This window comes from Uloborus diversus, unplaced genomic scaffold, assembly GCF_026930045.1.
Source record: "Uloborus diversus isolate 005 unplaced genomic scaffold, Udiv.v.3.1 scaffold_530, whole genome shotgun sequence".
NCBI classification, from domain to species: domain Eukaryota; kingdom Metazoa; phylum Arthropoda; class Arachnida; order Araneae; family Uloboridae; genus Uloborus; species Uloborus diversus.
In genome coordinates this window covers 32,403-53,122 of record NW_026558715.1, presented here as the reverse complement: position 1 = coordinate 53,122, position 20,720 = coordinate 32,403, and the positions used below count along the sequence as shown (strand labels likewise).

At 34.9% G+C, this 20,720-nt stretch overlaps 1 protein-coding gene across 1 annotated transcript in view; it reads right to left on the bottom strand.

Moving 5' to 3' along the window:
• LOC129233565 (nose resistant to fluoxetine protein 6-like) overlaps window positions 1–20,720 on the bottom strand; it is a 46,879-nt gene that overhangs the window by 15,081 nt on the left and 11,078 nt on the right. Inside the window, exons 4-13 of the mRNA XM_054867574.1 lie at window positions 19,340–19,427; window positions 17,607–17,707; window positions 16,733–16,909; window positions 14,469–14,565; window positions 10,806–10,898; window positions 7,199–7,364; window positions 5,985–6,064; window positions 5,390–5,512; window positions 2,924–3,044; window positions 478–656 (exon numbers count right to left, since the gene is read on the bottom strand). Coding sequence (XP_054723549.1) covers window positions 478–656; window positions 2,924–3,044; window positions 5,390–5,512; window positions 5,985–6,064; window positions 7,199–7,364; window positions 10,806–10,898; window positions 14,469–14,565; window positions 16,733–16,909; window positions 17,607–17,707; window positions 19,340–19,427 — 1,225 coding nt within the window. The remainder of the gene's footprint in view (window positions 1–477; window positions 657–2,923; window positions 3,045–5,389; window positions 5,513–5,984; window positions 6,065–7,198; window positions 7,365–10,805; window positions 10,899–14,468; window positions 14,566–16,732; window positions 16,910–17,606; window positions 17,708–19,339; window positions 19,428–20,720) is intronic.

The window sequence follows — 20,720 nt, the reverse complement described above, 5'->3', positions numbered from 1 at the left end:
AAGTTAACTATGGAAGACGCAATAGAGTATTTTAGGGCAAAAAGAATCCACTGTAACAAACTAAGAGCTACATTTTGGATTGTAACTCAGCTGACATACATAAAGAGCAAAAAAAGAATCGATGTTCATTCTTTATGAACTAATGAAAATGGCAATAGTAATTCACGGATTCCGTCGTTTTCATATTATTAACGTACGTGACAAGATAAAGTTCAATGTCAGCCGTGAATCTAAAGTTTCAGTTCTTAATATTATTTAACATTGATTGTAGTAGAAGCATTAACTAGATCTGCTCACTAAATTGTCATAAAGTTTTTGAGACGATCGATTGAATACATTACGTATTGATATAGCTCTGAAGTCGAATAACCGAATAAAAATTCGTATGGGCTCTGATGTTAAACAAAATCGAATGGGTCTTGAAGTTTCAGTAAGAATAAGCTCTTTTTTTTTGGGGTCTGAATAAAAGAGCTATACTTACCACCACAGCCACTAGCACACGCGTAAACAAGCCATCCTACTCCAAGAGCCCAACCAAAGCGATGGCCAACGATGTAAAATGCTCTTAAAGCTGCATCTTCTGCAGTGCCATAAACTCCATATACAGATGTCATTGCCGACGCAGTTGCCAATGTCCAACCAAGTATTTGGTACTTCTGTAAAACAAAATTTAAGTTAAAAGCATTCACTAAAGTCGAAAAACATCTAATTTTTATACGATTTCAAAAAGGTAAACTCGGAACGAGATACTCAATTTTATTCAACTGCACTCAAACCGCGCAAGTGTTTAGAGTACTTTCCTAAGCTAATAGTAAACAAAAGCAACTATTTGTCTTTAATTTGTAAACAGTATACAGTTGGAACCGAAATTGGGTAAAAAATTTGTTGTGATTTTCGAACTTCTTGATAATTTCTAGTCAAAGAAAGTCAATAATTGTTAAATATTTTCTTATACGAAATTTATTGCGTTGTATTCAGTAAAAGCAGGCCCGATGTTGGAAACTAGAGTCCTGGGTCTTTGAAAGGGCCTGCCGACACTGACGTAAAAAAAAAAAAAGAAAGAAAAGTAAAAAAGAAAAAGGGAGAAAAAATTCTTTTGGTATTTACTCTTGTGGCACTTAAAATAGAGTTAATTGTTTTCTAGTAAGCAGTTTTGATTTTTCTTTTTTTCCTTTTCTTTCCCCTTTTCTTTTTCTTTTTTTGGAAAAGACTGGAGGGGGGGGGGCGGTGACATAGCCGACAAGGGGCCTTGGCTGTCTGCGACTCTAAGCATCAAAGGTTCAGTAAAAACACTTAACTAGGGAGCAGTGGATGCAATATGGATACAATATTATTCTGCCCAGCATATTTGCTATTACAATATGCATTCAGCACAAATATTTTAACGATCTAATTTAATGCAATATTGCGCCAGCAAGACAGATGAACGATAAAGGGTTGCTAATTATACACAAATGGCTGTACTAGTCATGATTTCACACGAAAGGGGGAGCTTTAAGCCTGCCAAGGACTAAAAGAAAAGATGTGTAAAAGAAAAATTCTAGAAAATTGGAAAGAAAAGATTTAGAAAAAGAAAGTGTTTGCATAAATACACAAAACTCAAAAATATGCAAAAAGCTCCAAAGAAAACTCAAGTAAAAGTGATCTGTATTTATTTTTAAAAAGCGCCTACATTATGCTCTAACCTCAAAAGAGCCAATAATATTTAAATGCTCATGCCCAAATATATATACATATGCCCAAATGCATATAAACATATGCATTTGGATATAAGCAGGCTCACACTATTCAGGGACGTGAACAGAAATTTTGAAGCCCATCACAAATGACTTTCTCGGACCTCCCTCCATATTGTTTACCCCTACGTGTCTACATATATTTTCCCCCTTATTTTAAAAATCTCGGGCCCCTTCCGGCTTGGGCCTAGGCCAACAGATGTCCGTTCTCCTCCCCCCTCCAGTGCACGCTCCTGGCTCTACTTATATCTTAATAAGGACAACTAACTTAAAGAATCCTCAAGTCCTTCCATTCTTAAGCAGCGCTTTCCTTACCATTTTCATGGATATAATCGATCGAAGATGCTAAGACTTATCATAAAATATACCAGTTGTTTCAATAAATAGTTAAGAAGAATATGTTAAATTGAAGCAAACATGAAAGTTACAAAGAAAAATGGAAGCACTAATTCCACTGTCAGTACTTCGAATCCATATTTAACTCACACTAGCGCTGAATTCCTACCGAATTTTCCCCATAAACGTTATAAACGGGTAGATTTTTTTATTGCAGTAAGTACGCGAGTTGATTTTTCTTAAATTATGTTTCGAAACTGACTGCTTGGAGGAAAATAATGTATTTTTAAGCTTATTGAGTTTTTAAACTACTAAAAAAGTTTCGTTGGGAGTTATACAACGCAGCAGGTAAAATAAAAAATACTATTCTACTTGGCTGTATGAAAAGTTACTGGATGCCAAGCAAAAAAGTTAATTTTGTATTTCATGTTCCTATTTTTAGTCAAGAAAAAATAACACAACTCAACTCTATTGGTGGAAAAACCACACCCAAACAATATTAAACTGTATGAACTTATAGATTTCCACCTGTAGTTGGGTAAAGCTAACCATAGCATTACAACGCTGCCTGGTTAAGCTTGCCCCAACTACAGGTGGTTAGTGAACAGTAAGAAAGAACAATACCAAATACATAAATAAGTTGATTCTCATTTGCGAACAATACAAAACTGCAAGGAAGAAATTAAGTGCAAACGAATTTCGCTCTTTAGGAATATTTAGAATGTTCAAAACAGGAAGTTTTGAGTTTATTATCGGCAGATAAAAGATTTAAAACAATTGCAGTCTTAAAACAGTATATATTCGACTTAAAGAATGTAAGAAAACAAAACTGAATGAAAGCGCTCACTTACCGTACTTAATTTCTTATTCCTGTTTCTCATGAAAACGAATGCGAACACCATTCCTATGACATAAGTGGCGATATGTGCGAAAGGCTTGACGTAAATACGGGAGAAGTAGTTCTCTATTACACTGAAATGTACAAAAAAAGTAATTGAAAAGTAGATTTTTTTTCCACTTGAAATATTAAGTTCCTGTGGTAGCACCACAGGCTTTCATGGTTATCTATTTATGTAAAATAAATAGACCCAATGGGTTCGTTTTCAAAATTTAAAAGGTATTTTTTTCTGAAAGAGCATGCTTAAAAACATAGGATCTGACCATTTTTTAAATAATTTGTTTAAGTTTAATATTTTAAAAAAAATACTTAAATCCTTGCGCTTTTATTGTTTAAGCTTCTGCCAATGACATCACAAATGATGAAATGACATTAAATGTTGCCATTCCCAGAGCAAAATATTTAATTCGTATCTTTACTCACATGTATTGGCAACGATATGGTTGACAGCAAGCGTCTACCCCAAATTCGCCCTCTCCGCATATTCGCCATCCAGGCGTCTCACAAAGAAGAAGGCGTGTCTGCTCTGCAGGAGAGGGAGAAACATTGCAAATGAATGAACCGTAACTGAATCGTAGGGATTTTTCTTAACAGCAGGGAAACTTTTAGGGAAAAAGGGGTCTATTCATGATTTGGGTTCGAGGTTAGGGGAAACCACGTGATCCGTTAGTTTACATTTTGAATATCAATACTAAGTACTGGAAAAGTTCGCCGTTAAAATTCAGGATTAAAAATTGTTTTTGTTGTTTTCATGCTATATTTTTGGTTTGGGAGAAAGATTTCATTGTGCCGCGCTTCTGTTTGGCACTCGAATGTGGGAATAGGGAATGAAGATCATGTTGTAGCGTAAAATATAGAAGCTTCCATACCTGTCATTTGCTCGATCCATAGTCTTAAGAAAAAGCATGTAAAAAGTCAATCGGATTCGTCTTAAGTATTCTGTAGTCTTCTATTTAGTTCTCATTTTTTATTTTATTGAGTATGTATTATAGGCGTCAGAATCAAAGAAAGTTTTTCAAAAAAAAGTTTACAAGCTTTTTTTGTTGTCATTCCTGCATCGTTCTTTTGAATATAAAGTTAGTCTGTATAATACGCTACTGCATCAAACGAACTTTGTTATGGAAACATCTATAACAAAATGGGCAGCAAAAGAGTGCTAGTATACTTTAAAATCTAACATACTCTATTGCTGACTTTTTTGTTCTATAGGCTACACTTTTTTGGATTGTGACAGGTAGGTAAGAAAAGTTCTTGTTCAATGTTACTTCAATTATGGTGCTTTGATGCTAAACTTTTAGTTAAAAAACAAAATAGTTTTCTAAATTTTCTTTGTTTTTGAAAATGAAGTTATAAAACTTGAAACCGAGAAAATAAAACTTGGATTGACCCCTAAAAAATTTTCTGAAAATTCAATGTTTTCAAAATTATTTTAGCTACGTAAGGATGTACGTAAAGTAAGGTACTAAGGAATTTTTTTTTTGAAAACTTTGAGTAATTTCAAAAAAAAAAATATAACGCATTTGTGTGAATTAATAGATTTCGTTTGGAATGTTGGAACACAATATGAGACATGATTTTAGCCGAAAGTAAAAGTAATTTTCATTGAGAAAAATATCGCTAAGCTGGCAAGCACTATAGCAGCCCGAATTTTGCCGGGTTAATGAAGTTTCCTCATAGCAAGGGAGAAAATTCGCTTTAGGGGTTGGCGGCTCTTACATACATTAACTTAGTGAGATTAGCAATTTGAATTAAAATACCCTTCTTCATTAACCTTCATCGCCATGTAGGATTTTAATGCGTTACAGTTGGTGGAAAAAAGTACCAATAAATAAATGACACGAACCTACTGCTAAACTTATACATTTCACAAGCACAAATCTGTCAACATTTGAAACTATGAGTGTCGTTTACTTTCCTGCAAGTAAGATGTAGAAATTCATGATAAAAGAAGTCAAAATTGTAGCTTGAGACCACAAAAACACTTTCGTGTTGACAATGACTATATCCTTACTGGGCCCTTATTATAACTCCTAGATAGTGATACCACTCGTACATTTCGGAATTTATTTAATTTAGAAACAGTTGAGTGAGTGTGATTGCTCGCTGGACGTCATTATACCTAATTGGAAAAGTAGAGTAAAGTGTGGAAATTGCTTTTTATTTTTCGCGAGTGCTTTGATATCTAAATCACAGAATTAAACGTAAATAAAGATTTTTAAACACTTAGGATTCATTGCTGGAAATGAATTGTAATTGATCGTTTGTTGTCCTGATTCGAAAAAACTATCATTGACCACCCACAAACACTTCAGTTTGCTATCAAGCATTCTGTTCTTTTGACTTTCTTGAACACTGCTTAAGGAATACAATCTCTACAACTGTTCTGATTGTTAAGTAAAATCACATGAAACAAACTTACTCCATATCTCTAATGATCCCTGGTGCTGGCATAGGAAAATCGTACCAGACTGTTAGCATTGCGGTAACTGCACAGCAGCCAGCAACAATTAACAGTCCTGAGACAATACCAACCACAGGCCACCTAAACAAAAAGAAATTGTCATTATAACTGGAGGAATTTTATCTTTGTCATCACATAACTGCAAACAAATAAGGTTTATTTCTGGCCTTGTCCACTATACCAGTGGTTCATTGATTTAGTCATACATTTATTTCACTAACAAAATAATTTAACCACAGGAATGAGCATCATAAACGAAATTTGCACAAAAACTAATTTGAATACCATAATATCAGAAAAATAAAAATTAATAACAATTCATCTTTTTAATGTCTCTTTTTGCATATTTTATGAATCCTAAGGAACGATTTCAGTATACTTTGAGATGTGCCTAAACAGTACACGACGTCAGCTTCCCATTAGTTCGGTATTAACGGATCACAGAAGAAGTTAATCTCTACATAATACGATTCCCCCCGAAGATTTGAAAAAAAAAATAATCTCTTTAAAAAATATAAATTTCGAGCTTTGAAAGAAAAGAAATGTTTCTTACCTATAGAACAGTATCAGTAAAACTATTCCGACCATATGGAACTGCATGAGCGCAGCTAGATACCAGGAATGCAAGAGGCACTAAAAAAATGGAACAGTAACAAATCATTTGAAAAATTTGAAAGTAATCAAAAGAATAAACTTTGCAAGAGTATTTCTTACAAAACACTATTTTGTTACTGCAATTTCAAAACAGTTCTTTCGTGTTGTTTAAGGCAAAATTTTAGCTTTAGTTGGAAAACTTGGTATTTTTCAGTTTCGTTCATATCGTTACGTAAAAAAAAGATTCTCTTGAAGTTATATGATTTACTATTTCTCGTTTGTCCACAACTAAAGTACTATTATCTTCAGTTTAACTACAGTATACACTGATACAGTAAAGCCGTAAAGTATAAACAGAATGTAATTTTCAATACGAGAGCTCATTACTGCTGTAAGGATTTGGCAATAATGAAATAAGTTTTTTAGATTTGTTTCCATTTTGGTTTACGTTTTCTTTGAAACACTTGTTGAATTTGTAAAATATTCAGTATTTTACATCTAATCCATTTAAACAGCAGATAATGTATAAATTGTCTAGACTACTTTATTTTTTCACTGGGAGAATGGCGAAACTATCTGACTATGGGCCTACTGTTTCTAATTCGCAGAACTGGCTGCATGAAAAAGTCTGCTCAGAGTAGGCGTAAAGATTTGTGCGCACCCTTTTCTTTGAGAACAATTTTTTGACTCTGTATGAGGCTCTTCTTAGTACGCAATATTCACTGTATGGAAAAACCTGCTCAGAGTAGGCGTAACTGTTTGTGCGCATCCTTTTGCTTGACAGCAATTATCGGACTCTATGGGCCTACTCTTTCTAGTGCGCAATATTCTCTGCGTGAAAACACCTACTTCGAACAGGCATAAATGCGTATCCTTTTGGTTGCGAACTACTAAATCTAGGAGCCTACTATTTCTGATTCACAAAATTATCTGCGTGAAAAACCTGCTCTGATTAGGCAAAGACATAACCATTTGTGCTCATTCTTTTGCTTGCGGATATTTTTACGTATTGGGTAGAGAATAATCCTTTCATGTTTCGTCTCTGAGTGTACCGAGTCGAACATATTCTGTTGTATTAGTGTTTCTCGTGTTCAAACAAGTAAGTAGATCTCAAAATCTTACCATTAGAAATAGAAGAACAAGACTTTCTATGAGGGAAATAAAAATACTTACAAACTCATCTGTATTCCACCAGTTGTTGATGTAGAGGATATTGCCCCACCAAAATTCTCTGCAGACTTTTAGAGGAGGTTCGATAGTCGACTTCCAGATGGGACCAGAATCGATCAAGGGCATAGCCATGAAGAGAGCTAACGTCAGTCCTAAGGCGGGGGTCATCCTAAAAATTAAACACCTCGTCACTTTATAGGACACATGCTTTGTATTTGTATAACGCTAGTTGTCCTGAAAAACTGTATTTGCTTCAAAAATGCTTTCTTAAATTTGGTATCAATAATATCTCAGTCGGTTCTGTTACCACAAAGTCTTATCACCCGAAAACAGGCGATTGATATTGTGTTAAAAAGACGAAGTCCGGAAAAGAAAAGACGAGCCCCATGGTAGGGCTATGACGGCTTATGCTAGTAGAGAATAGCAAAAAAAAAAAAAAAAATCAAATCTGATTATAAAATCTAAATAGATTTATTATGATTAGAATCTCATTAGAGCAAGATAGAAAAATCCGAGTTGGCTCCAGTATAATCACGAGGTTTGGAAGTGTGGTTTGGATGTGTTGATGTTGAACAACCCAAGAAACTGAAGGGGATGTGTTCAAAATAAGCTGAACTGGTCTTTAATTTGTTGTTGCTGTTTGTTGTTGCTTGTCCCACTTGGCAGACAGAAACATCATACCAAGTCCATGAAGCCGTGCGAACAAAGTCCCCCCAAAACAGCAGAAGGGTCGGAATACAGCATGGTGAAGGGGGAAGTTGCAGCTTCAGGAGGTAAATACCTTCAGGCACCATAGGTTGAAGTCTGACTTTGCCTCATGCCTGCAGACTTTAGCTGAGCATAATGGATTGGCCTTCACGCCTTGGGTGACCCTACCAAGAGTATACACTCCCGACGTTCTTCACCCACTCCGCCCGGGGCCACCCCCTCGTCACGTTGAGACAGCCTGCTAGGACTTTGAGGGGGCTTCGATTTGTGCATCAGAGAACGACGCATCGAATCTTTCGGGTAAAAACCTCCCGTTGAGAACGATTTGGCAATGGATGAAGAAACAAAACTTGTTAAATGCGCGGTTTTCCGTGTTGCAATTTAGAAACTTAGGCTACGTGTAAATGACTAATAGAATGTAATTTTTTTAGCTCCACAAGGGTGTCCTCGTTTATATGTGTAGTCAAGGGCGCCCCGACGGGAAGACGCTGCGACATTCCATAAAACGTCATCCGGCAAATTTTGTCTGACGGTTCAGCAAACTTGGGGATATAATTGCAATCTTTAAATGCCCGAATGTTCATTCTCATTAGATGTGCTTATGTGTCCAAACCCGCATTTTACCTATCGGCAAAAGTGTGAGTTGCAGTCGGCAAATTGAGAATTTCCGCGCTCTCAAAAATTTAAGTTCGGGAAGCCTTTGTGTTGTTCAATCGTTCATTCAAAAAAACCGAGCAGATTTTTATTGCAGCTAACATTGAAATTCTTCAAAACAGCAAATTATTCCCGAGACTGAGAAAAACGGGTTGTTTGATTTAAATATTATTTGGTGCATTTTAACATATTAACAATGGTAGCTCTATCTAGATCTTAAATGTCTACCTTTAAAATGCTATCGTACACACTTAGCACTCTCAACATTATGTGAAAAAAGCTGAAAGGTCTTTATCACGTGATTTAGCATGTTTGGGTCCATAGGCGGATTTACGGGGGTGCCAGGGGGTGCGCCGCACCCCCTGGCACTAAATTTATTTAAAAAAAAATTAATGTAGTATTTGTCACTCAGAAGCGCAGTTGGGTAAAAAAAATTTCATAGTTGCTATACTAGTGCTGTGTTATAGTATAGAATAATTGTTTGCTCTGTAATTGTGTATTTATTGGTATATCAATACGAATTCTTCTACTTTGAAACAACTATAGATAATCAAGTCAAAAAAAAAAAAAAAAAGACAAAATTGCAACAAAATTAATAAAATCTAGTCCAAACTCAACTAAAAACCAACATTTTTCCGGTAAATTTTCAAAAAAATTTTGAAGGAGGACTCCCGGAATTCTTGCTGCAGTGGTGCATTCAGGGGGGATGGGGCACAATACTGGTGACCCTTCCCACAGAATGCTGAATTGATGTTTTTAAAAAATATATTTTTCATTATTGAAGAGAAGAAAAGATCTGATTTTAGGAAAATGCAGTTATTTCAAGAAGAAAAAAATAAATAATATTGGGGAAAAACCTTAATTTATATCAAAAAGAGAAATATTGACCTTTAAATTTTTCAACAGCTTCAGATTATTGATGGAGAATTGTGTGTATCCTCCCCCCTCCTCCTCGCACAATCCTCTTTCTTTCATACTCCTCCCTCCCTTTTTTTTTCATTCTTTCTATTTCGTTTTCATTTTTTCTATTAGTCCTCAATTTTTTTTACCCCCGATGCCCTCTCTCTTGCCAATGTTATTACGGAGTATCTTAAATTTCGTTTTTTGGGCTTCAATTTCGCAACATTTCCAAGGAAGATCCTATGATCACCTAAAAACATCGAAAATCGTTTAAAATTGCGTTTTCGGAGCTTCAGTTTTGGAAAACTGCAGTGTCCCTAACGTTACCAAATATGATCTTCCACTCATGTGTTTAAGATTTTAATTTTGGAAAATATTCGAACAAGGGCCTCCCACCCCCTTTCTCTAATTATCATCAAATATTGTTAATATTTTGGTTTTGAAAACTATACTATTTCGTGATAAGTAGGAGAATCTTTTGGGACAGTAGCCTTTGAAATCCTCTTTTTAATACCATGGAGTATTGCATAAGTACTTCATTTTTAGGACTTCAATTTCGAAAATTTTCCAGGGGAGAGCTTCAGGACCATCGTCCGGGAATAGCATCAAAAATTGTCCACCATAGCGTTTTTGGAACTTCAATTATAAAAAATTAAAGAGCTGGTGGGGGGGGGGACATATTTCTATCTGTTTTTCAAAAAATCGATTGGGGTCAGTCAGTGAGTGTCATTCCTAACCCAAACTATAAATATGGACTATGATCACATTTATAAGACTTAAATTTCTAAAAACAGTCTTGGAGCCCCACGTATCATTCTTTCCCCTAAAATATCACCAAGAACTCTAAAACTGCGTTTTCAAAACTACTATTGCAAATTTTTTCTGGGGCGTGAATCCCCTTTCAAAACAGAAGCTGGATTCGTCCCTTGCTTCTAACAACATCGACTTTTGTTTAAAACTTTTTCTGCAGTTTGAAATGTTAAGAACTGCTGATCTCCTAATGTTACTAAATATGGTTTACATCTCGTTTTTTAGACTTAAAAGTACGCCCTGGCCTAAAATTATTTTCTGATTTCGCCACTGCCTTGTTGAAACCCCCCACGCCCCAGATCCCTGTTATTGTTGCACCCCCAAAATTGTCGTCCTAAATCCGCCTATGTTTGGGTCACTTAACAGCGAGAGAGTTGCGTTAGCTCAGTTTATATCATAAAGAACAACGTTGGAAATCGTTATAATGCCTTTAACCTTCCGAAAGCATAAATGCATCATCTCATCAACTTTAAGTCTTAGTTTGGGCTTCAACGTGAAGATTTCCTTCGTTTAGTCTTTACTTTTGGTTTGAACTCACCTCCAGTATTTATGAATGAAGAACATAAAAAGGTTCATTTTCCCATCACTCTTCTCTAATTTCTTCCAGGTTGTGTAAACCAAGAGAAAGCCACTGAAAAGAGAAAATCTTGGTTTATGAAAGCAAATTCATCCTTGATAGGTTCTTTTGTTTTTATATCTAAATACAAGTGGTATGGTAAATAATTAAATTTGAAACCTAAACAGAAGTTGGATCGAATTTAAGATCTCGTTGAAAAAGTTTGATTTTCAGTCTTTTTTTCAATATTATTCATTGAAAAATACTGACATATTTTAAGACTGAAGAAATGTAAACTTAAAGATAATAAGTACACGAAAAAGGGGGAAATCATGATATGTATTCTTGGTAGTTATTAATTGCTATCACACAATCTTGAAATCTGAACAAAAAAAAAAAAACGTTCAACGTCACAAAGTCATCAACATCAATAATCAGTTCAAAAGACCTTAAATGTAGCAATTTAATTTGAGATGGAGGGAGTCGTTCTTACAGGGGTAATCACCCCCTTAGAGCAAGGGCATCCCCGCCCAGCCTCAATACCACAAAGTCTCTCAAAATTGGGCTCCCACTTAAAAAAAAGTCAAAAAAAAAAAAAAAACTTAAAATACTTCCCTAGAAATTTCAATAGCGCAGTCTCCGCCATGCCTCCTCCCCCCCCCCCAGGTGGGCACCCTTGGTTCTCAACATCTACAAAGGAACAGAACTTATAATTGTAAGAACATCAACTGTCGTTTCTTCGCACAAACCGTTCAAATTCTACTTAAGATTGCAGGGTAAAATATTTATTCTTCCGTATGCTGAAGTACGACCTTCCCTTAAGTTTTTTTTTCTTTAGTAGTAAGTTAATTTCAAGAAGAAAAACCGTTACAGATGCTTTTAATGGTTTTGAAGTTGATGAGTAAAACGACCTTCTCTTAAGTTTCTTCCTTTAGTAGCAAATTAGTTTCAAGAAGAAAAACCGCTACAGATGCACTTAACGTTTTTTGAATTTGATGAGTCAAAAACCTTCAGTTGTCAATGTTAAACGCTCAGTACATTTTCAGATGCCCACTTTTGGGCCCATTAAATAAACAGTATGAGCGAAGGTTATAAAAGGGGTGAGAAGGTGAAGTTTAAGAGTTACTTCGAAGAGAATGTCATTGTTCATTCTAATTTTATACTTTCCCCGTCTCGCCTTGGATTTCAGTGAGCTGCCTGAGTAACAGCTGGAATAGAAACAGACATGAAGAATCATCGATTGGTTGTTTGATTGGTCTAGCGATCTTTCTCTGGTCAAGGTTCTTTTTGGACAAGACACCTCGTTTAAAGTGGTTGTTCAACTAAAAACACTTCAGGAAGGATGATATCGACAGACAATCAGGAAAATGGGAAGGAAAGAAAAGTTAAGTATATTAAACTTTAACGCCAAATGTGGGGGGGGGGGGGGGGGAAAGAAAAAGAGCACGATATTTTTCAGATCACAAAGGTGTATGATGGAAGTGACTCCAAGGTTCAATTCTTCAAGCTTGGGGAACTGTCAACAAATGAATAAGTAACACAGTTGGACTCTCTTCATAGGACCACTCACGAAATCATTGCTAAAATGAACTTTTTGTCCGTTAAATTTGGTTGCCGATTTCAGTAAAAGCATCACCCTAATGGGTTTGTTAAAATGAAAGTTTCGGCTAAGACGAACAAAAATTGCTGATCACATTACTGAACATTTTCGTGATTGAATACTGCATTTTCTCTCTCTCTCTTTTTTATAGAAGCATTCATCATTTTGTCTGTGAGGTTGTAGAAAGCCCATTACGTAGCGATAAGTTTATGTTGAGCATTTTATATAAATAATAAAGCCCAGACACTAGTTTACTTGTGGTAGTTTCAAATTTGCTTCGAGATAAAACTGTATTCCATTTTTAATTACAACCTTTCCTCAATTGTAGATTATCTTTCTTTTCCAATTGTTTACAAAAACATTAAAGTTTAAGTAATTAATTTTCTCTGAACGTATTAATAATTAAATTACAATGTGCATTAGCAATAATGAATAGTAGTATTTCTTTTAATTTACGGAAGCACTTTTGTTTTCACAATAACACTTATTGATAGTTATGAACAACGGGTATTACAAACAACTTTGTAGATATTTGACAGTTAACTAATTCAACTACAATTAAAAGTACATATACACAAATGAAATAAAAAAATGCTTCGGGGCAAATTTTAATATTTGTTGTGTAACATTTAGTTCGGTAGTTGATTGACCTGAAATGCAACATCAATACAAATTATCAGCTATGTGCTACTTTTTAAGTAAAAAAAAAATCGTTTTGTTTATTAATTTCTTCAGTTATTTCGAAAATAAAAAACGAACTTGAAACTCAGACAGTTTTAGTATCATTATTTCATTTTATGCTTGTTCTGTAATTGTAACTTTTTCTATGATTAGAACGATTTTTTAAAGGTGAGGTGCCCTTCTCAATTCATAATGTTCCTTTATCATCACTTTGAACACTTGAGCACCGCGCTTGACATGCGGCGCACGGGATTCGGTTTATACCTTCCCGATTCCCTCAAAGGCTTCTTTGTCCACTTCGTTAAGCGGAGAGGTAAAAAATATTTTTATAAACTGCTAACTGGTAATTTCTACGATATTGTGATATTAAAAAAATCCAAAAAAGTAGCAATTGAAAAAGCACAGCAAAACATGTTTTTGGACGCATTATTTGCCCTGGTGTCCCCATTATCAAATCTGAGGTCTTAAAGTCAACCGAAATTTTAAAAAAGTTGCCAAATTTAGCGGAGTCTTGTGAGAAATGGAAAGTATCTCCTCCCGCTTTGCAGATGCAAACAACTAATCCCGGGGCACCTTAAATTTCTCGCCAAGTCTCTAAACTTGGCGGCTTTTCTTAACGGTAGACCTGATATCACAACGAGGGGACAAGGGCAAAAGTAATTTATGCGCGAAAGACTGTCAATATGTTCTTTCGATTACTATCTATTTAAAGTTTTTCATTATCACACTTTTGGTATGAGTCCCTGGATAGTACAAACCATTGATTCTTGATTATACGCAAATAAATGGGGAATCAATAATAAAAATTATGAATAATAAATAGTTGGACATTTTTGAAAACGAGAAACAAAATTCAAAAACGTTGGACATGATTTGTTCCATTTTCGTGAGTGACCCGGATGCTTTGTGCGACTGACTAATTGGCAAAAAGATTCCATATGAACAAGGAATAATTTTCTGTAATTTTAAAAGTTATTGGAAAAATTATGATCACATTTTAAATAAACGTTTGAAAAATTAAAGATCAAATTAGAAGAAATGAAGGTCATGCAACAAATTTGTACTTAAATAATGACTTAAGTCAATTGAATATCTCTTAAACAATACAAAAAAAAAAAGTTTTCCCCTTCGTCATTTTTTTCTGATTAAATTATCTATATTTCATTTCACTGCGTAAAGGATTTCCGATACGTTAAGCTTATTCTCGATTTTTCAATTCAACATTGGTTTTGAAGAACATGTCAACAAATTTTACCTCCTTCAATGATAAAACTGTTTGCATATTCAAATAGACTGGATGAAACTACCTTTTATCAGTAAGAAAAAAAGATCTTACTTTGGAAAAAAAAAAACTTATCATTTACCTCATGAAGAAAAAGGAACCAACCGGAACGGTAAAATTGTCGATAACTGCTGCTGGAAGCTTATGGTTGAAGTATTCTTGAACGCCTAAAAGGTGACCTAGAAAATAAAAAACCTAAAATTGCCAGGATGTTGTATACATCTTAGAGCAGGAATTAAAATGGAGTTAGCTATCCAATCATTGGCTTAGCAAAAGCTGACCCAAAGACCCCAATTCACGTGACTCAACAACGACGAATGGTTGGCACGTTTTGCGTGAAACGAGCGAAAGAAATCTGATTTCTTCCAATGCTTTGCTTTAAATTCTATTACGTGACTTGGGGTCTTGGTTTCACGAATGAAAGTATTCACTCCCATTTTATCGCTTCTCAACGGTACGTATGTGCATTCTGCCGTATGCAGGTAAACAGCAGAAATGAGTTTTTGAGATATTTGAAGAAACGCTGTTCGGTTTCAATATTAACGATGAGAAAATGTTAGAATTAGATTTTTTTTCGTGCTTTTTTTTCAGCAGAAAGCAAATAAGCAAGCTTGTACAATAAAGCTAACGTACAATAGATGACAAAAATGCAAAAAAAAAAAACATTGCTGTTACTGCCCTTGACCTGCTCACGGCAGTATTGAAGTGATCCTGGAACATCTCTTTCAATGCATAAAAATTCTGAACTGGCGATTGTTGCTATGAATATGGAGGGTGTATAGCTGTTTAATACACGGGAAATTCCTGCAAGAACTAAGAAACAAAACGCTAAATGAAACATTTTTTCATTTCAATTTAAAAAAATCAGACATTTTGAAAGGTTATTTTCAGTAGTATTTAAATAAATAGATAATGCAAAAACCATCACCGGTTAACGGTTAAATTCCACATCGTTTCTTTAAGGGGGGGAAACCAGTTTAGACGGGTCAAAAAATCCATTTTTTTAATGTCATAAAATATTAGTAGAACTATTCAAGAATATGTTGCCAAAACTTCAATTCAAAATTCCGTTTAGTTCCAATGTTTTGAGCACTCAAAAAACTGAGATTGTAAAACGTTCACAGCAGTTTTTTTTTTCAATCGCGTTTTTCTCAAAACTGTTTTTTTTCAACTGGTGTGTATTCTAGCGCAAAATGCTATAGATCAATCGTTCTAAAATTTTGTGTGAATATTCTTCATTCAATCACTCTATATAAACTTAATTCTGGGATGATATTATTAAAAATATTTATGCTAAAAAAGTGAACAATAATGGTTGAAAAACGTGAATTTTGTGATCAAACGCCTCACAAGCATGAAATTATTATTTTTTTAAAACCAGAATTATGTTCGTATTCCGAGGAAATATGTTGTTAACGGTAGAAAAAATTGTAACGACTACAGATAAAAATTGTGACTTCAGGTGTGCACACTAGTAACAAGCTCTGATGGCAACCATCCATGAACATCAGCTTCTAACTCTTCCATTTCTGGCAGAAATGACTTAAAAAATTACAAAGTGCACTTCAAAATATGAATAAAATACCCTTCAAGTTTGAACAATTTCTGATTATTCCTTCCCTGTTGAAAAAATTCATGAAAAACACTAAAAATTTTGCCTCCAAAACTGGTTCCCCCCCCCCCCCCCCTTTAATAACAAGTAGAAAAAGAAAAAACGTCTCCTTTACACTTAATTACATAACTTGCAATTTCGAGAGTCCTTTTGACCAAACTCAATTTTGTTGCAACTCACGTGACTTGATTTGCTTCTGGTGCCCCGTATCTGAATTTTTATTACATTGTCTAAGTAACGCCAATCTACATTCTACAGCTGCACATGGGTGATGTTTTACCAATTAACTTAGCTGTATTGCTTCCCACTACGGGCTTTAAAATACTAAATTATACAGTTAAAAACAATTCTGAAACACTAATTTTAGTTACGCAGGGGAGAAAATTCTCAAAATCTTCGTACTAGAATTATAAAATACTGTTTTTATTTTCTTCTTCCCTAACCCATATCATAAAATCAAATCGTGGCCAAGGCCTGGGTTTGGCAGGGATCGTTATTAAAATACAACCATACAAATTGAAAGATGGTCTTAAGTGCAATATTTAGTTCAAAACTGGAAATCTGAGCTCTCCCTCAGATTCTGAAATTTCTTGAAATTGAATTCCCAAGACGAAGTTTTAAGTTACTTTGACCGTACTCAAGGGCTTATAAGCCACCCTCTTAGTCTGAGCTAGATTTTACACCAAATTTTCTGTAATTTTCAAGAATTTACATTTTAATTTTGATTTACTTACGATATTTTAAGTACTTCCACGTATCAGTATAGAAATAATGATGCCCGAGTATGATCCATGTAGCTGACAGGAAGCGAATGCCACTGAAGCAGGACAGGCAGCCACCAGAAGATTGACCGAACAGTTTCTCTGTATTGGAAAGCACGGAGAAAGCTTTTGTCACCCGCAGCAGAACGTCTGAAACAAGAGAAAGCGTGAACAGTTCTTGAATTCAATGCTAGTTCTGATTTCTAAATAAAAGTAGCAGAAAAAACTCGTTAAACATTTTTCAATCATTCCTAACCAGATATTTCTCTTAGGATGGATAGAAGTTACTAAGTACGTGTGAAGCATATCAGCATAAGCTATTTCCAACATGCTTGAAATTTTATCTCCAGGACTTTTTCAAGATTTCAAACTATGAAATTAAGCTTTGATGCAAAGGAGTATTAAGAGCGACTGCAGATAGAGAAGAAAAAAGAGCTATTTCGTTCTTCATTACAAGTAACTCTATACAGCTTGTGATTCAGTAAACTCAATTACATATCCCTTTATTAACACATGTGTGTGTGTGTGTGTGAGTGTAAGCTAAAGTTAAACGAAGAAAAAAAACGTTCATGGTTAGTACATTTTCATGCCTTGTCTCGATTAATTTTGCACAAGGGTTGCACAAGTCCGGAAAATAGTTTCATTAGAATTTCCTCTCTGCTACACGAACTTCCGCCGTACAGATTAAACGCTTGTTGACTTTAATGGTTACCGTGGAATAGGTATTACAAACGAATTCCTGAACGGTCTTCATTTGAAGACAAAGTTCACATTTCATTTTCTGTAAATTGGAAAAGCTAGTACATGAACTTTCGAGACGGTAAATTTTTACAGGACATGAACTTACATTCATCTTCTGAAGTTGAACTCCCGTCTCCAAACCAACGCTGCATCAAATCCAAGAGAGTACCCAAGATGCATATTCCAACGATGACACCCAAAAAGCATCTATTAAAATACACGTGAGTGTTAATATATGTTTGGCAGATAGATATGGATAACACTGGTTCATGAAAAATTAAAGTTCTCTATCAGGAAGAAAAAAGTCAGTTCCAGCCAGTTTGAGATCGAATAGCTAGAAAATGGCACCAGATATTTTTTGTTAGCTCTTAGTTCTAAAGGAGACGAACAGACTTGTCTTTCTAGAATAAAAATTTGAAATATGGTTCTCATAGGCCGCTGAATCCGATGGTAGGGCTCTAATATTTGCAACTTTCTGGTTTTCAATACATACGCGATTGAAATATGGCATAATGACGTAATTCAATGGCGTATATCTCCTATCATAAAATGAATTCCACATTATCAAAGAAACGAGAGTTAAGTAAAAGTTGAAACATCATATTGCATATTCGTTTATTTCAAATCGAAAAATCTTTTATTGGGACAAATTATGAGTGCAGACAAGTGTAATCAATGAAATATGTGTAATGACAGACCTTAATTAGCATTCATTTCTTGCGTGAGCACACAAGCCGAAAGTATGATGCAGCAGTAAGGATTTGGGGTCTTACGGCCAAGTTTACAGGTTCAAATCCGGCTCTAGTCGGGGTATTTTTAAAATGCAGGAAAATGGTCAGCCACCATGACATGTGCTTGTGGGGCGTGTTCAGAATCCATTGAGTAATTACCGAGTTAGATGTTCTCGGCTAAATTAAAATTCTAGTAAAACTTCGCATGATGAGAGCCGAGGTGCCAACATTCGGTTGGAAACTTGACTTGAAAATTCTCAATTGGTAATTGCACTCACCAAAAATGGTGTCACATTTAAGAATGAATGCTAGTCCCTGAGGAATGTTCTAGGTCTGTAAATACGTAGTCACATTAGAAACTACTAACTAAGCTATATTTCAATCTTCGTTATATAACGGAAGAAACTTGAGGTCTCCCATACGCGAGGCGGTTAATGGAATCAACATTTCGAAAAAGTTGCCGTCAACCAGTTGACTGGTATTTTTCGTTGTCCCCCCTCCCTTCACACGAAGTAACTTAGTTGAATCAACTTTTCTTCGAATAAGTTGAATTTATTCTAGCAGCTACTCCACAACGCTGTTAAAATTGAAAAGAGTTGTCTTAACCATTTATGTAGAGCAAACGTTTAGCAATGCCTCGATGAGTGTAATCAACTAAAAAGTTGATTCTACTCATGGGGATGAGAAAAGTAGCTGCACAGTTGACTGTCATGTGAAGAATGCCAGGTGATACTTTCACTTTCGACCTAGTTACACCGCCCTAGATCGTAGCTTAAGTAACGAAGCTTCCATCTTGGGGCTAAATGCCGTTTTCTTCCTATTTCTGCTATCATGAAATGGCTTGTTTTGCTTCTTAATTGTGGTGCTTCTTGATTGTGGATTAACATTGGTTATTAAGAAACCACAATCAAGAAGCAAAACTTTGATACTTCACCATAGCGGACATAGGAGGAAAGCATCGCTTAGCCCCAAAATGGTGGACGTGTCGCTACTTTATTCAAAGATTAAGAGCTTTAGTTACACTTCCTAACAACCGTCCGTTCGAAAGTGGATTCAATTAAGTTGCCTCGTGTGAAGGAGACCTTAAAATCTTGCTTTAAATACTCACACAGCTCCTAAAGCGTATGATGGCCATTCGAAAGGTTCTTCAACTTGGCAACCATTTGTTGTAACCTTGAAACCTAAAGGTTTAGAAACTGAAAACAAGAAAACAATCGTAATTTTAAAAAAAACCAATTGCACAATGCTTGCTTACATAATGAGCGCCATAACGATATACAACATGACATTTAACTCAGAAAATAAGCACTAAAATAAAACCATTTACTGGAAAACAAATCAAATATTTGTAATAAAAAACTTTTGTAAAACAAAAATATGAAAAAAAAGAGTAGATTCCAGATTCGGGGTTGTTTTTGATAGATGAATTTAGATTCGAAAGATCCCCTGAAACTTTATCTGCAATTTTTGTAAATTGTGGTTTAAACGTGAGTTTTTTTTTACTATTAGCTATCTTTGATATTTAGCTGGTGTATATTATCCATAAGGCAAATTTTAAAATTATATCTCATCGTTGTCATACTTAAATTTTTGCATGTAAGTGAAATAAAACTTGACATATTTAAATTTTGAAGGATAATCTTGTGTAGTAAATGTGTCCTTGTGCTTAACATTTTTTCTACAATGACCTTGAAATTTTTTTATGAACTTTAATCAATTTCCAACACTTATTCAAAATGATAAAAGGCTTCAATTTTTCAGTATCTTATTTCAGAAATTTGTTTCTTTTGTTCATTATTCTCCCAAAAAAAAAGTCATCGAGTTTTACCGCTTTTTGATGGTATTATTTTTGAGAAAGAAATCTTAATATATTAATAGGCAAGCCGTTTCCTTTCGGTACCGATTCCTCCTCTGTTTGTGAACCGATTTCCTTCATTCTTTGTTTGTTCGGTAACTGTTGCCGAGTTTTAGGGTCATCGATAAAAAATTTTGAAATCGAAAGCTAATTAACGGAGATATTAATTAAAAAAGCATTCGTCCTAAATGGCTCTTTCTGCGCGAACGGATGGTCCAATTTTTTCGAATTTGATACGGTTGGAAAGGTTTTTAAAAAACACTCCTAACGAAAAAAGGGTAAGGGCGCCCAAGGTCCAATAACCTAAATCCACTAGAAAAAAAAATTATAAGCGATTTTAGTTAGCGAAACTCAAAAATTTTAATTTTATCTCTTTTCATTGTTGAAATTCATTGTTGGAAGCGTGAAACATTAAGTTTTCATTCATTTTTTAAACCGTTTTTTCTACACGAAAAATGCATTTTAATGCTTCGTATGGTTGGAAAACTCGTGAAAAATGCTTCTAAAAACGTTCTACCCGGTTTTACCGCGCGAAATGACCAAGTTGCTAAGATGACTAGAAAATGAGCTAGAAGCAATTAAAAGTTAATAAAAATTCATTTTTATTTGATTTTTCGCGTGACATTGTCAGCGT